Source organism: Lepus europaeus, chromosome 13 (assembly GCF_033115175.1).
Source record: "Lepus europaeus isolate LE1 chromosome 13, mLepTim1.pri, whole genome shotgun sequence".
Classification (NCBI taxonomy): domain Eukaryota; kingdom Metazoa; phylum Chordata; class Mammalia; order Lagomorpha; family Leporidae; genus Lepus; species Lepus europaeus.
Genome location: NC_084839.1, coordinates 45,278,157 through 45,291,429, shown reverse-complemented (window position 1 = coordinate 45,291,429; position 13,273 = coordinate 45,278,157). Strand labels below are relative to the sequence as shown.

The following is a 13,273-nucleotide window of genomic DNA, read 5'->3' as shown; positions in this document are numbered from 1 at the left end:
GTTGCTGAAACACGCTCCATTCCTTACATCACTCAGCGTGGCCAGTCCTCTCGGCAGACAACACTGTCAGAAGTGACCTCTTCAGAGATCAGCCCGTGGCTTGCTAACTCACCTACCTGTTTCTGACTCATACCATTCTAGGTTATGAACTATAGTAAGGAAGAGGATCAGAGAAAGCAACCCAGAAGGTCTGGTTGTAAATCAGATGGGCTGTAGGAAGAAGTTGATGTTGAAGAAGGAAAATAAGTCCCATCCCTTCTATCAGTGCACCTGTTTGTGCTGTATCACATTATGGGTTTTTTTTTTGTTTGTTTGTTTGTTTGTTTGTTTTTAAGAAAAAATGAACCATCTGTTCTGATAAGAAGAAAATGGTGACCAGCAAGAACTTCTGCAGTGAAATAATGCAAACCATTCCACATATACTTCAAGGTTTCCGTTCCTTGGGTCAGGGTGTAAGAAATTCAAACTTAAAGTTTCTTGCAGTAGCTTATCTTGTCCTAGCAGTCACTGAATTTTGCTATTTGGCTAGAAGAGACAAAAAAAAAAAAAAAAGGCATCTCTTGGTGCATCACGTGGCTCAGTCAGTTCTTAAGGCAGAACTCTTCTCATAAGGGCACCGTGTGGCGTCTCTGAAATCCGTGGAGGTTTTCCTCTCCCAAGGCAGGGAGAACGCAGGTGCATGGAGAAATAAACATGGCCTTGCTCCTGGTGTCTCTGCTGGCATTCATGAGCTTGGGCTCAGGATGTCATCATCGGCTCTGTCACTGCTCTAACAGAGTTTTTCTCTGCCAAGAAAGCAAGGTGACAGAGATTCCCTCCGACCTCCCCAGGAATGCAGTCGAACTGTGAGTATCAGAGGGAGTGGGGACAGCTGTGGCTGCTGTTTGTATATTGAGAACTCTTAGTATTTTCATGTAAGGTCGATATGTGTTGGCTGCAATATTTGTGTCTTTCAAGACGGTTTGAGTAAAACAAACTCTCCCAGCCCAACATTCCTGTCCTATGGCTTTCCCAGGATCCTAGGTGAGAGTCTTTATCAGCATTTGTTGGGGAAGGGTACTGTGGAAGCCAAGTCCAAATGCACTAGAAGCAAAAGGCTTTCAGTCTTTTCAGCACATTGGCTCTTGGGTTCCATCCCTTCTTTATTAGGGCCAGGAAAATAAAGGGAAAGCCAAGTGGAAATTTAGGAGACTTAGAACTGAAGACAGGAAGACAGCCTTGATGGAAGCACAATGCACAGTGTGTGTCTCCTGTGGGCACTGAAGTCAAGAATGCCTCACGGCTTTGAAAGCACCAGCAAATAGTTCCTAAACTGAGGTGCTGTTTCCTGGGGCAGAAGAGAGGGCAAAGAGTGAGAGAAAATAAAGGAAGAAGGGAAGCTGAGGTGCAGAGAAGTATAGGATCAGCTTTCACACAACTGGGGACATGAGATTCTGACCTTAGATGTCTGTTAAACTATCTTAATAGAAAATAAACTCCTAGAATTTAGATATCATCTCATCCTCTCTCCTCGCGTTACAGATTAGGAATATGAAGTCTAAATAGCATAGAACCTTGCCTGAATTCTCACAGTGAGCTGAGGCAGAGCTAAAACTGGAAATGAGGTGTCGGGACTGCCAGTCTACTGTGTTTCCCAAGCCCCCTGAGCCTGACCGCATCAGAGCAACAGCGAGGCTGAGCTGTCTAATTGTCCAGTTACTGCTTAACTGGCAACTCGTGACGCAGACACTGTAGAGATCTTTAGTGTTTTGATTCCAAGGATTTTAACAAGAAACCGCTATTCTGGATGCAGACATGTCTCAACCTTTGTGCCCTAGATCTATCCACGACTTTCACTTTCCTGCAGAAGGTGGTCACCTTTTCAGACCACCCGCTGCCATACCGGCACTCCAACATGTTGGTATTGCATTTTAGATGTTCACTCAGGGATAAATGGTTATGTCTGGGTTAGTCCACTTGCCGCTTTGCCCCCTCAACACCTCAAGTCTTCATTTCCTATTCAGAGACAGCAGCAGAGTAGGGAAAATAACAGGTAGCTCTGTGTTTTGGCTACACCGCCTTGCACGAGACAGTTACTCCTGATTAAGCTGAAGAATGTGCTTGTGCACAGACAGTCTGCTTTTGTTAAGTCATTATAAATACAGGCAGCCGATGGACCCGACCTCCTATAAGAACTCACCCTAAATGAGGAAGAACCATTACTTAAGCCCTCCTGAGTCGCAGGTTTCTCACTTCCAAGATGGTTTTAGTACAATCTGCTTGGTCTGATAGCTGCAGGCACTGAAACTTCAGCCGTCTAACCCCACACTACTCCTGATTTCTACCTCTGCTGGACTTACCCCCACTTCTCCCAGGATCTCCCTTGGGTCAAACAGTGCCATCCAGTTGATAAAGCCAACAGCCCCTCACAAAGTTTATTTTTTTGGATGGTACTGCTCAACCCCTCAAAACTCCCTTCCACCCTAGGCCTCTTTGCTTTCTGAAACCTCCTCATCACAAGAAAAAGGTTTTTATCTCACTCAATTTGCATAGAAATATAGGCAAAAAGGGGAGAAATAAAGGAAGGAAGGGGAGGGAGAGGGAGGAGAGGAAAGAGGAGAGAGGGAGAAAGGGAGGGAGGAAGGGAGGCAGAGAGAGAGAGAGATGGAAGGAGGGGAAAGAACAGAGGGAGAGAGGAAGAAAGCAAAGAAGAAAAACTATTCCTATTTCTGAAGCCCCAGGGAGTATATGTGTATGCATTAGAATGGGAGAAACAGGAGGATGATTGCATTTCCATCCTAATAAGCTACAATTAACCAGAACACATCTCTTCCCAAGAGCATTTTGCAACTGAGGAAAGAGAGCCTGAGCATGGAAACATTAGGCAAAGAGACTGTGGGATAGAGTATGGTGGACAGAGCACCAGAAAGGAATTCCAGCCTTGAGAAAGCAGAGGGCTGCGTCAACCCCTTACTTAAATGTATGTAATAGAGGCCATTGCCATCCTTGCATAAAAGTTAAAAAGGGGGAAAGAAACCGCTGCTAGTTATTGGCATTTCCCCTTGAGGAATGACAACTTTGGGAAATTGAAGTTCTTTCAGATTCCTAATGTTGAGAAGATTCTTGTTACTGCACACTTGTTCAGAAGACTTGACCTGGACCATCATACAGACGGGCATTGCAATCTAGTCTTCTTGGCAAGGTGTATTGAGGAAAAGAAGAGACTATTTGATGACTTAAAAAGGAAAGTTATTTTAGGTTGTGTGTTAATCACCAAAGTACAAATCAAATATGAAATGAATGAGAATTCAGATATTCTGCTAGAATGAAAGAGCAAATATTTTGCTTCCTTACAATGTATGGATCAAAGTTATCTGGAAAATTGGTAAAAGGAAGGCGAAATAACTTTTTCAATCTAGCATTTCTAATTCATCGTACAGTCTTCCAAGTTTGGGTATTGACTTAAATGATGATCACATCAGGTGTAGGTGGATGAAACAGCTAGGTTTCATCGACTGCAACTGCTTAATGCATCACCATGTCAAGGCTTCATTGTTACTCAGGCTCACCTGGGGGGAAATGACTCCTGTTTCATCATGTATATTTTTATCCTATTATTCCATCCCCCTTGCAACAATGTCATTTCATTTCATATATGAGTATCATTTCATTTGAGTATTTGTGACAACTATCACCAAAGATGGCTAATTCCCTATGATCTGCATGTGCAGATATTAACGGCAAAGGAACACAGAGGCATCATCAACAGGCAGTTAGACTCCCTTTAGTAAGAAGCTGTTACTATTTGCCTTACGCTTTATCCACACTACTTCATTAAAACTTCTCAGTAGAGCCACAGGTTTGGTGTTATTGTTTAATTTTTCAAATGAGACAAACTAAAACACAGAGAAGTTTTAAATGCTTTGGTGAAGTCACCCCTGCAGTTCCTGGGTCACAGAGATGGGGTCTGTACATGGGGACTTTAAATAGTTCATGGAGAAAATGGAATTAAAGGATTTTTGTTTGGCACAAAAAATTAAATAATAATATAATCCATTAATTCACTTTCCATGAAATTTTTGAAGACTTCTTATATGCATGGACCTCAAAATTTTTGTACCAAAATTTTTTAATTCTATTTTTCTATGAGATTTTTGCAATGCCCTCATAGCTCCTCTATGTTGTATAGAATGAACATTTTCTGATTCCTTTCCTTTATTCTTTAAAAATAACATCCTTTATTCCTTATGGACTTTATAGTTTATTTTGCAACTACTAATCTTTCTCATAGTAGCAGGAAAGCAGTCATAGACATAAGGGAAATAAATGAGCATGGACGTGTTCCAATAAAACTGACTCTGAAATTTATATAGTTTTCATATCACAGAAAAAATTATCCTATTGATTTTTTTCAATTGTATAAAATGGTGAAAAGTATTCTTAGTTTACAGGACATAGAAAATGTGGAACAAGCAGATAGAATCCCTAAGATATATAGTGTCCTCTTGCGATTTAGACTATAGCTAAGTGTTACTGGTTATGCAGCCTGAAAGGACATGGCAGCATGGGACAAGTGCTAGATGGGGTGAATGGGGACAGGAGGGGTGGTGGTTACAGACCAGACATGAACAGGCTCTGAAAAGTCAGACTCAGACCCAATTTCAAACCTGGACTGCGCCATTGTATTTTAGCTATGTTCTCTGTATTCTTGATTATGTGATGGAAATTACAACTTACAACACCTCTGCTATCGGAACTAACGGACTAAATGAGATAATGTAAGCAAAATATTTAACACAGTATCTCTCACGTTGTTATTGTTGGTGATGATTTGACAATGGTGACATTGTTCTCTCTGTACAATGCCAGGCAAAAACACTACAGTGAACTTTCCTGAAGAGTCAATCAGTCAGCAGTTCTGAGAATGCTTCAGAAAACTGATGAAACAATTTGTGTATCTCAAGATAGTTTCTCAATCTCCCACTCATTTTGTCTTCTCCTTCCTCCAGGGGCTGTGGCACTGCATCTCCACTCACTTTCTGGGTAGGAAAATATACACATAAGGCTGTCAGGATTTGCCAGGGAATCAATTCATTCTGACCACTTTCAGAGGAACTTTTACTTCCCACTTGTCCCAGAAACTCAAGCTTCAGTGCAGACATTGACAAACTCCAGAAAGGTCCCTTTATCTTGCTGTATTCCTCCTGGAGCTGGAATTCCTAAGGAGAATGCAAACACCTGAGCTAAGTCTTCAGGTTTACTAGTAGATACAGTGTCACTTAGATACTGACAGCCTTTCTTCAGCAGATAAGATGACCATAATAGTAAAGAGAGGGGTCCACTGGTGACCAAGATGGATTATGGAGACCAGACTGAGGTTACATTACAGGCTGCCTCTGTGGAACCCTCTTGTCCCAAGTTCCTATTCATCATTGCAATTTAATTTGCCTAACCTAGAACTTACTTTTAATTATCTAAGTATTTTTCCCTTTTCATTTTCTTTCTTTGCTTTATTTTCCTTATTTCATGTCTCACTTTACATCATTCTCCATACCCTGTAAAGTACGTCTAGTGTAGTCTTTGCTCAACAAGCCCTTGGTTCTGAGGAATATTTCAGTGTTCTATGCAAAAGGGGAAGCATTTGCTCTGCTAGTAAATTCTGTCATCTCCAGGAGTAAGATATAAATATATATATATATATATATATATATATATATATATACATACACACACACACACACACACACATACTTATCTGTAAGCATGCTTAATTGTGTAAGATTCTTTCTCAAAGCACAGACTAATACCTTTGGGAACAGCTGGTCTGATCTAACCTCAGTCACCAGAAGGAATCCCTTCTGAAGTCTGAACCACAGTGCAGACCTCCTGCCGCCCAACTCAGTGCTCAGTGACAGCTAGAGAGAGAATTGGGCTTTCACGGCTTCGAGTCTGAGAGGCAGCTATTTCATCATGTATTGTGTTCCCACAAAGAAGGTGGCTCATGACTGCAGCCATGAGAGAACCAGGTGCTACCTGTTCTGAAGTAAAATAATGGATTTTAGGGACCAACGCCTGCAGTGCCAGCATCCCATTTGGGCCCTGTTTGATTCCCAACTGCTCCACTGCCAATGCTAATGCTTCTGGGAAAGCAGCAGACGATGGCCCAAGTGCTGGGGCTCCAGGCTCCTGAAACTCCTGACTTCAGACTGGCCATTGTGGTCATTTGGGAACCAACTGATGGACGATCTCTCTAACTCTACCTTTCAAATAAATAAGTAAGTCTTTAAACACACACACACACACACACAATGGATTATAAAGCTACTACAACTACTACTAACTTCCTGATCTATTATCATTGGTTGTTTCATCCTCCCCTTCATGTAGGTTTCAAACTTTCCCCATCATGTTTATCAGTTATAAAAATCTGTTTATGGCTGGCGCCGCAGCTCACTAGGCTAATCCTCCGCCTTGCGGCGCTGGCACACCAGGTTCTAGTCCTGGTCGGGGCACCGATCCTGACCTGGTTGCCCCTCTTCCAGGCCAGCTCTCTGCTGTGGCCAGGGAGTGCAGTGGAGGATGGCCCAAGTGCTTGGGCCCTGCACCCCATGGGAGACCAGGAGAAGCACCTGGCTCCTGCCATCGGATCAGCGCGGTGCGCCGGCAGCAGCTTGCTACCGCGGCGGCCACTGGAGGGTGAACCAACGGCAAAAGGAAGACCTTTCTCTCTGTCTCTCACTGTCCACTCTGCCTGTCAAAAAAAAAAAATCTGTTTATAAACTCCTCCCTAGCTGTGAACAAAAATTCTCTCTTCATTGCCTCATCCTTCCTTGAACTCTGATCCTCTAGAGTAGGGAGTATATGGTTACTTCCCAATTGATCCTTTTCCTGTCAATCCCTCTGTTATCCCAAAAATCCTTTGACTGTCATTCCATTTTATCTAGAAAACAGGACTGTTTGGATTCCCCAACTCTAAAATCACTCAGTTGCTCACTTTTCTGCCATTACCTCTCACCGCTATCCTATAGAACCCTACTTCCCAAGGCTGACGCAGACTTGCTCTCATGGTCTATGCTTTTCTACCCCTCTGTGCCTGTGGGTCATGCCTCTTGTTTGCGCCAGCACCAGTTTCTTCTTTGTGTCTGGAAAGCCAACCTACTTATCAAACTCACACTCAAAGTCGCCCTTTCATGAAGTCTTTCCTTATCATGTCATCTTTATTTAATCTTGCTTTCATCTGAACCCCAGTGCCATTCATTGCACACTTAATCTGGCTTTGCACTTCATTTTTCATGTGTGTCTTACTTCTTCAACTGCAAGGAAAATTTCCTTTGTATTCCTCATCGTGCCTCATTCAATGCAATGTATGCTCTGGGCCCTCAATTACGTATAGAACAAATGATTCAGTAAATCAGAGGGAATTACATCTGTATTTGCTCTGCTCGTCGGTATAGAGGGAAAGATTCTTGTAAAAGATGATTATTGTTCTCTCCTGCAGGGAACTACCATGGCTTTGATAGTTTTCTTGTTTTCCTTGCTTTTTTATGTGTTTGTTTTAAGAAAATGCCTGCACATGATTCCAGAATCAATTAATTTATTTCAAAACAGAGACACATGGGTCTCTTAAGTTAGACGTTGAACATTCTGTACTCCAGGCTCATCATTCAATTCTCTTGACTTAAATAACAATACATGCCTCCCTATAAGTAACAAAAATATTGAATACATGAATTAAATTGTCTCAACAAAATCACTTTAAGTCACATGGAAATTTTCAAAGAAATGTAATTTTTACCAATTAGGATAAGATCCCAACCCCTGAATGCTATTTTCCCATGTCTCCCAGATGTACTTTAATTGTCGTAGCTCTATCTAGTTATCAAACCAACCACCCCACTGTGAAGATCGCCCTGGGTGTTCACGTCTGGAGATGCAGACAGCCTTATTTGGATACTCCTTCGAAAGAAACAAACAGCACCATGCTCACAATTAGTGCATACATAATGCTATCTCTCCACACAAAATCCTGCACCCACTTCAGTGAGAAATGGTACCTCTCTGCTCAACATTTGTTTACTCGGGTTGGGGGGAGCAGAGGATCATATTCCCTGCAGAGGAAGCAGAAAAAGGACGACAGGCACAGCTACCTATAGCATGCAGCACCTTGAAAGAGGAAAAAGTAGAAATCACATTGCAGGAAAAGAATCCTCAAAAGTAGAAGATGAACTCTACTCTGAGAACTGCCTAAGAGCTATAATTTACAGAGTCATTATCGGCCATTGAAGAGCAGGGGTTTGACAGAAGAGAGCTACACTCAGTTGTGATGAGAAAATCCCCTTGTTTACCTAAGTGGCACACTGTCCTCTCTCACCCAAGTTCTCTCCTAAAAAAGCATAAGCTGTAGAAGTGGGATATCTTAGCAACAAAGGGGGAATTCATTTAACTTCTGATTATCCTTCTCCAAAGCCACTAATTGGGTTATCTAGTCACTGTGGTTGATTGGACTATACTTTTTTAAGCTGTTAGATTTAGACTCTCCAATTGAGCTTTATTTAGACTAGATTCTAGCTTACATATCCCACAAGGTCAGCTAGGAAAGAGTAATTATTTTTAATTGCCTAGGATCTGATTATAATGAGATTTGGATGTTTGTTCTTAATCTGACCCTTCCGTGAAGGATCACAGAGGGTGTTTTGTATCTCTGACCTGAACATGCCATTACCTTGTTCTTTCATATGGAATATGCCAGATGATCTGAAAAATCTTCAAGGGGTATGCAAAATAATACTTGAATAAAGCAATCAAACCTTTGCCATGGGCTTGAACTTGGTTATAATTTCAGTCTTTGGAGTGGCTTGAGTCCAGTCCCTGCCGTCTCTTCTCCCACACCTTATTCAGTAAGAGCTAATAAAAAGCCATCACAGAAGCTCATGTCTGAAATCCTGGGGACTGGCGCCGTGGCTCAATAGGCTAATCCTCCGCCTGCGGTGCCGGCACACCGGGTACTAGTCCCAGTAGGGGCGCTGGTTCTGTCCCGGTTGCTCCTCTTCCAGGCCAGCTCTCTGCTGTGGCCTGGGAGGGCAGTGGAGGATGGCCCAAGTGCTTGGGCCCTGCACCCACATGGGAAACCAGGAGAAGCACCTGGCTCCTGGCTTCGGATCAGTGCGGTATGCTCACCACAGCAGCCATTGGGGGGTGAACCAATGGAAAAGGAAGATCTTTTTCTCTGTCTCTCTCTCACTGTCCACTCTGCCTGTCAAAAAAAAAAAAAAATGAAATCCTGGGAAATGGACAGTATGGTTCAATTTTTGTATCTTCCAAATGCCACACTTGGTGGAAAGCCTCTGAGAAGCAGGCTCCTCAAAAGTTAAGCTAAGATTCCATCACATAGAAAAATCAACTAATTATGGATCTCAGAGAGAAAACTCTTCAGTAAACTGATGAAAAATTGAGCTAAAATGATGCTGAGTTTTTTTTTTTTTTTTTCAATTCTGTAATACCTGGTTTTACAAATGTCTTCAGGTGCCAAACATCTCCAACCAACAGGCTTTCCCTAGGCCTCAGAATCCAGGAGCTATGCAATCCCTAACCTGTACTGATCTCAGCTGGGGGACATGGGGGTAAGAATGTCTCCTTTGGCTTTAGCAGCTCTGTTATTTTTGAAATGCAGCATGGAAAACCCCCATGCAAATACCTCTCCTGATATTTTCAGTTTGGTGAGCAGCTTTAAACAAAGAAATTCGCAAGGGATCTCCGTTCCAACAGTGATTTTCTAACTAAATAAACCAATATCCCTAGTATTGCAAACTTCCCAAATCCTTCTGGAACAGGAAGGTCATGAGAACACAAATCACCATATATGGAAGTGTCATAGCCATGAACAAGAGACTTCCAGAAGTGGGCTCACTGTAGAATTTTCTATGACTTCTAAGACATTCTGTTAAGTTTTGCCTCAGAAGATATGTGCACACCCCAGTACAGAGTGTTGCCTCTACCTGAGCCTTCCTCATGGTAACAGCCTCTGAATTCCTCTCTGAGCCTCCCATCTCCTCCCCTCTCCAGTTCTTTCTTTGAGCTCCTGTCCTGCTCCAACACCCAGCCCAGGACAAAAATCCAAAGTCATAATTTGACATTAAGACACTCTGTATTTTGGCCTCAGTTGAACTTTCCTGCCTCTCCTATTTTCCATCCTCCCAACCACTTGTCCAATGGCCTATTTTTCAATTCCCCATCTCCCAAATTTCTTTTTATATTCTCCTTCTAAATACTATTATTCTTCCCAATCCGGGTGTATTCCCCTACTTCAGTATATGCACTTTGAGACCATGAGAAAGGTGCTCATTTTCATAAAGCTTCCTTTCAACAGCAAATATTTGCCAACTAAGTATGTGCAAGGCACTCTACTAGGCCCTTGGAAGGAAACAATCAATAGGAGAGGCAAGGTCCCTGCTCCCTAGACTTGCTAAAAGAGAAAAACATCCAACAAGCAGTGACAATAATATTTTCCCTCATTCTTAGCCACTAGCATCAAAATCCCCTTAGAACCCAGAGTAGTCATTGTCAAAACTGCTAATTGGACAATTAATTGCACGCTGCTTTGTGCAATCTCAAATCAGAGACTGTGACGGCTGGGAAAAATGCGTGCCTAGTGAGAGCCCATGAGGAGATGGCCACTTGCCTAATGCTAGAAGAAAGTTGATGAGAAGATGGACGCCCGCCTGTCAGATCTAGATCTTCCCTCCAACTATCCTAGAGTTATTTCAGGGCCTGTGCAGACCCATTTTCCACATACCCCATTATTTACAAGACTACCAAATCCTTGCTTCCTAACACAGACCTGAAGTCAAACAGAATGACAAATGAACACCAGCCCATGACCAATAGGCCTTACCTGGTAGATATCTAAATATTGAAGTCCGATTAGAAGTTTCCAAATTGTGAAAATACAAGGGACTGGATCCTCTCAGTTTAGGTACAAACGGGTGCTACAGAAAGCACAGAAAGGTACAGAAAGGGTGCTGGTTACTTTGCCAACCTCATCATTGTCCCTAAAGCTTCTACATTCATAACAATTGTTGTGTGCATATTAGATGAAAGTTTACCTATCAATGGGCTGTGTATGCCACCATTTTCCCAAGTATCTGACTGAAATCTGGTCACTACTCATAGTTGCACTTAACGAAGCCCAACTGCTTCCAAAATGACATACCTTCAAAATGCCTTGGCATAGGAGACGCACTATCAAGTATTATGAAATATTCTTGAGCATACAACTTCACTTTCTCCTAAACTTCAAACTAACTTGTAAGGCTGTATTAACTTTAAAATGGAAAACAAGTTAAATACAGAAAAAGGACTGCTCTCCACCATCAGACTAGAACAAGAGCACATATCAACAGTCAGACCCAAACCTTTGTCGCGGCTATATGCCCACCAATGCTAGTTTCTTCACAGGGAAAAAAGGGAAGAGACCCTCCATCAATTGGTGTTTGTTTTTATGGACAAGCAGCAGACAATGCAACAAGAAGCACTATTTGAAACTAGAAAACAAACTGGAAAGGCAACAAAATAGGAAAATCATGATAAACAGCAAAGAGGTCATTGGGAATCCTGCATATAGTAGCAGAACTGCTTATCATGCCCTGATTATAAAATCTGAATTCCTTCAGTAAGAACACAGAGTCTTGGAATGGCATCTAACTCTCCCAAACACCAGAGATGTGTATAAAGAGAACAAACAGTTATGATAGTCAGATAGGAAAACTAAAAAGTGGCTCTGAAGCTGCTCTCCTAGGTAAGCTTTGGGATGAAGAGCCACAGCATCAACAGAAGCTACAGGAAGCTCAGTGAAACAAACAGCTGGGCCATTAAGTGGGAACCACTGCACCAGTATATTCGGGTCTTAACTCTTGCATTGATCAAATTCACTGAAGAACAGTTTTCCAAACTCTAACCTGAAGGATGATGCTCTAACTGCCAGCACTCTGGTAGCTGGGGGGTGGGGGAAGGGTATCTCAGCAGCTAGCTGTCTTAAGTGGAACCTGGTCTCCTTAAGTCCATAAACTCTCTACTCTCTGTAAGGAAGAGATCTTTGGCAGTTTGCTCAGGTGGATAGGAGCATTCACCTGGCTGATAGGACTGGGAAGGCTGCTTGCCTCTTAAACCTTCTACCAGTCCCCTTGATTTCATCTACCTCATCCTATGTCTAGTCCCTGCCTGAATACCAGAGACACCCAGAGCCTTAGGGATTTTGCAGTATAAATCACTTTGGCCTAGGATTCCATTTTCTAGAGTCTGTCAGGTTAGCATTTTTGAAATGGTAATCTGCATGCAAATGTGTAAAATGTATCATAAAACCCAGATTCTGATTCAGTAACTTTGCACTAGGGGCTGGAATTCTATTTCTCATCAGCCACCAGGAAATGTTGGTAGTATAGTTGCAGGCCCACATTCATTCAACTTCTTTACAATCCTAAAATTTGTTGCTCTTGTGCTTCTGTCTCAGTGATTGTGTGCCTTTAAAAAAAAATCCCTTAGCTCTCTTTTTGGATGAATTTCAAGAGGAAACAGTTATTTGTTTAACATGCCATTTCTACCCAGGAATCCCCATTCACTATTTATCCCATTCAGTCTAGCTCTGTCTCCATGGTTCCAATGAAAATTCTTGTTGAAACAGGTACTGATAAACTCAAAACCAAGAAGAAGAAATTGGTACACTTGATCATCTTCCCCTAAGCTCCACAGAACATCTTCAGTCCCAGTTTTCACTCTATATAAATGCATACATCATGACACCTTCACCCTCAAATCCAATCCATCACCAGGTGCTGGAGTTTTGAGCCCTACAATCTACCTCTAAAGTCTCCCCTTCTCCATGCTCATAATCAGCCAACCCTAGCTCAAACTACCATCATCACTCACCTGGTCTACCACAATAGCCCCCACCATGACCACATATCCCGGCTTCACTGGAACCTCCAATCCACCCCCTGCAGCAGCTAGAGAGGTTTTTCAAAGGGTATGGAATAAGATGACTTAGAATAATATTTTTCCAGCCCCCTTTCATAACTCCCTATAATGGCACCATTGTTCTAGGTGCTGGACAGCCAGCAGGGAGCAAAACCAAATCCTTTCCCATGTGGAGCTTATATCCTTCACCAGGACTACAAGGCGCCATGGTCTGACCTTTCCCTGTTACTCCATAGGCACAATGCAATGGCCTGCCTGCCCATCACCAGCCACCCCGGATCCCTTTCTAGGCATCTCAGCTTTCTTCACTTGCTCTTCTTTCAGC

The 13,273-nt window shown here is 42.5% G+C and overlaps 1 protein-coding gene across 1 annotated transcript in view; it reads left to right on the top strand.

Moving 5' to 3' along the window:
- The first annotated feature begins 693 nt into the window (after positions 1 to 693).
- The window catches only part of FSHR (follicle stimulating hormone receptor), a 162,691-nt gene continuing 150,111 nt past the window's right edge, over positions 694 to 13,273 (top strand). The window contains exon 1 of the mRNA XM_062208834.1: positions 694 to 845. Coding sequence (XP_062064818.1) covers positions 694 to 845 — 152 coding nt within the window. The remainder of the gene's footprint in view (positions 846 to 13,273) is intronic.